At 36.5% G+C, this 3,193-nt stretch overlaps 1 protein-coding gene across 2 annotated transcripts in view; it reads right to left on the bottom strand.

Annotated features, from left to right (window-relative positions):
* stac3 (SH3 and cysteine rich domain 3) overlaps positions 1 to 3,193 on the bottom strand; it is a 70,126-nt gene that overhangs the window by 44,514 nt on the left and 22,419 nt on the right. For both annotated transcript variants that reach the window (XM_016567254.1, XM_016567253.1), the window contains 2 exons: positions 1,239 to 1,336; positions 1,084 to 1,150 (listed from right to left, as the gene is read on the bottom strand). In XM_016567254.1, coding sequence (XP_016422740.1) covers positions 1,084 to 1,150; positions 1,239 to 1,336 — 165 coding nt within the window. The remainder of the gene's footprint in view (positions 1 to 1,083; positions 1,151 to 1,238; positions 1,337 to 3,193) is intronic.

Below are 3,193 nucleotides of genomic sequence, written 5' to 3'. Positions count from 1 at the left end.
TATGAGCGGGTATATTATTTTCTGCTGCTCATTAAGTTGTTATGGTTAAATAGGTAAGGCTGTTGACAGTATGACGTTTATGAAAGAAATTTATATGGGTTCACCTTGACTTAAACTGTGAACAACTGTGAAACTCCAACTGCAAACCAACCCCACTAGTGAGGTGTGCATCTGAAAGCGATCCGTTCACGGTTAATGTAGAAATGAATGCCCACAGAAGATATCAAAAGCATTGGAGATTGCGGGCAAATAAGGTAATCCCCAATTCACTTTACTATTCTAAATCCATGATGCTTGACGTAGTATTCCCACATACATGAACTAGGAAAACTGCTTGCTGCTGCTGCTAATGCTACTGCTGTTGTATGAACAAGACATGCTTAGTAATTACTCCTCACGCAAATAAACTGCGCGTAGTTTTACAACTTGTATGTTTTCTAGTTTAAAAATGTAAATCTGACGAACGCAATAATCCACTGAATCAGAGTGAAGACCGTTTACTTATCTTAGTTGTTCAGTTTCAGAGAAACTCTGAAAGCACGCTGCAGGAATCTCTAGTGAATGCTAGAGAGCCATATAAATGCAATATATATACAAAGCCTATTCGAATTTGGAACAATGTATTATATGGACAATTAAATCCAGCCCATACAAATATGTATGTGAAAAGAATATAATGCATTAAACACTGAAACGACACATACACGTATATGGAGAAAGAAAATGAATGACATATAAAGTGACAAGAGCAAAAATCAGATAACGAATGTATAAACAACAATTAACTGAATAACAGTGGAGGTGGAATCTAAACTAATTAATTATGGTATATAGACAGCAGAGAAGAGGAGAAGGTTATTATGCAGGTTCCCCAGCTGTCCAGACGTTGGAAGAAGAACCAAGCAGTTTTATATGGGTAAATGTGGCAACTTTGCCTGTTGAACTTGATGTCAAATGTGCATGGGGAAATTTTTCACCTCACATGCCCCTCAAATTAAATTCTCAATCTCGTGGATTCCTAATGCCATGACTGCATTTTACCTGCGGAATTTTGCCATACAGAGAACAAAAAATTTAACTTACCCTCACCACCCTCTTCATCCTCTTTCGGTTGTTGAGCTTCCTCCTCCTCCATCATCATCATCATCATCTTAAGAAAAGATTCATTATATTCTTCATAACAGGAAGACCTCAGGTACATGTTTGATAATTCCTGACAGCAGAATGTGACCGCTTACATTCTTTTTGTCCTCAGAACCTTTCTTTCTCTCTTTATTGGCCATGATTACACCCACTCTCAGTGTTTCAAACACCGGATCAGTACGGTTCTGCTGACCTATGCAAATGCAGTTTCAATTCTATAATTATTTTGTGTTCAGTTTATTTTGTACACATTTTATCATTCAGTCCTTTTAACGGCATTTTATGTCACAATCTTCAAACACTGTAAAATATAGACTTTATTTTATCAGAACTAGGCTCACCATACACAACAGCCATAAACATGACTTCACAAGGAACATAGGAAACACAAGGGCTATATATACACACAGGTTGAAAAAACTAACAAGAAACAGGTGCACACAATCAAGAAGTAACAAAGGGAAGCCTGAACAGAGACCAGAACTGCACATGAAAAGATGACATAAACCATGGCATAAAACATACTTGATTGGATTATTTAGTCACACTTAATTAAGGCATAATTCTCACTATTAACTACAACTTTGCCTCATTAAACACCTAATTTGCAGCACATTAATAGATAGTAAGGTAGTTAAGTTTGGGTATGGGGTTGGACAGTGTTGGGGAGTAACTAGTTACATGTAACTAGTTACATGTAACAGCGTTACGTAATTTAATTACAAAATAAATGTAACAGTAATTCGTTACAGTTACTGAGAAAAAATGGGTAATTAAATTAGAGTTACTTATGAAAATGTTAAAGATTACAAATAGGGTTACATCTGAATATTTTCTTTAAAAACCTAGGATAGGTTAAATATTAATTTATTGCTTTGTCTGTTTTTGATTTGCACTATGCCTTGTGCTAAGGCCGTTTATTAAAGTGGTGCTATTCTGATGCTTTTGATTGGTTCTCTGGTTTGAATTTGCGGCGCACCACGTCTGCCAATTACGTTAATCCACATTGCCACTAAAAAGCTTTAGGCTACTACAACCTGTCTGAGAGTTGCCACCATGGCGAGTGATAAAAATGCATTTCAGTGCTGGAAATGTAAAAATAATTTCATCCTGAAATCCGATAAGGGCGCAAATATAGCAGTTCATTGCAAAATTTGTTTGCCAGCTGTTAAAATGCTTTCAACATCAAAGGCTTCAATGTCGAACCTGAGGAAGCATCTGCAGGTATGTAACCTAGCCTTTCTTTATTTTATAAAAGCATATAGTTTTTGTTGTTAATGTGAGTGTACAGAAATAAAAACAGACCCTTTAGTTTCTAATGATATATTATTCGTTTCTGTATAATAAAAAGTGACAGAGTCGTTTAAGTCGATTTACTGTAGCTGCTAACTTATGTGGAAAAAATCCACCAAAAAGTGCCAGCGCATTCATTGACCCCATAGTGTATTCGATACCTATATTCAAAACATTTATAACAAATTAGCTAGTCTGCTAGCTACCTTTACCAGACACACTTCTATTTATGAACCCTTTGACAGAAAATATATAGCTCACATTTTTCCTCCTTGAATAAGGTTGGTAAGGTCAGATCTAATATAACTCACAAAGTCATAGAGTTGTGAAATTCAGGGCACCAACAGACTCCCCTGCCCAAAGCAATTTTACCACTAAGTTAACCCATTTTAATTTTGATTGTCGTTTTTTAAATCAGTATTTAGATTACTGCGTGATTTTCAACTGAAAAGTGACTTATGATTTGAATGATGACAATCTGCTGCAGTTTCATTTCATTTCACCCTTAACCCATCTCTTTTAGAGAACTACAGACTGGTTTCCCTTCTTCCTTTCATTGCAAAAACACTTGAACGAGCTGTGTTCAACCAAGTCTCAGCCTTTCTCACACAACAACACAGAACAACCTCCTCGACAGCAACCAGTCTGGTTTCAGAAGTGGACATTCAACCGAGACTGCCTTGCTCTCAGTTGTTGAAGCCCTAAGACTGGCAAGAGCAGATTCCAAATCTTCAATACTTATCTTGCTGGATCTGTC

This window comes from Sinocyclocheilus rhinocerous, unplaced genomic scaffold, assembly GCF_001515625.1.
Source record: "Sinocyclocheilus rhinocerous isolate Xijiao unplaced genomic scaffold, SAMN03320098_v1.1 scaffold2696, whole genome shotgun sequence".
Taxonomy (NCBI): Eukaryota; Metazoa; Chordata; class Actinopteri; order Cypriniformes; family Cyprinidae; genus Sinocyclocheilus; species Sinocyclocheilus rhinocerous.
This window is presented reverse-complemented; position numbering and strand designations above follow the sequence as displayed.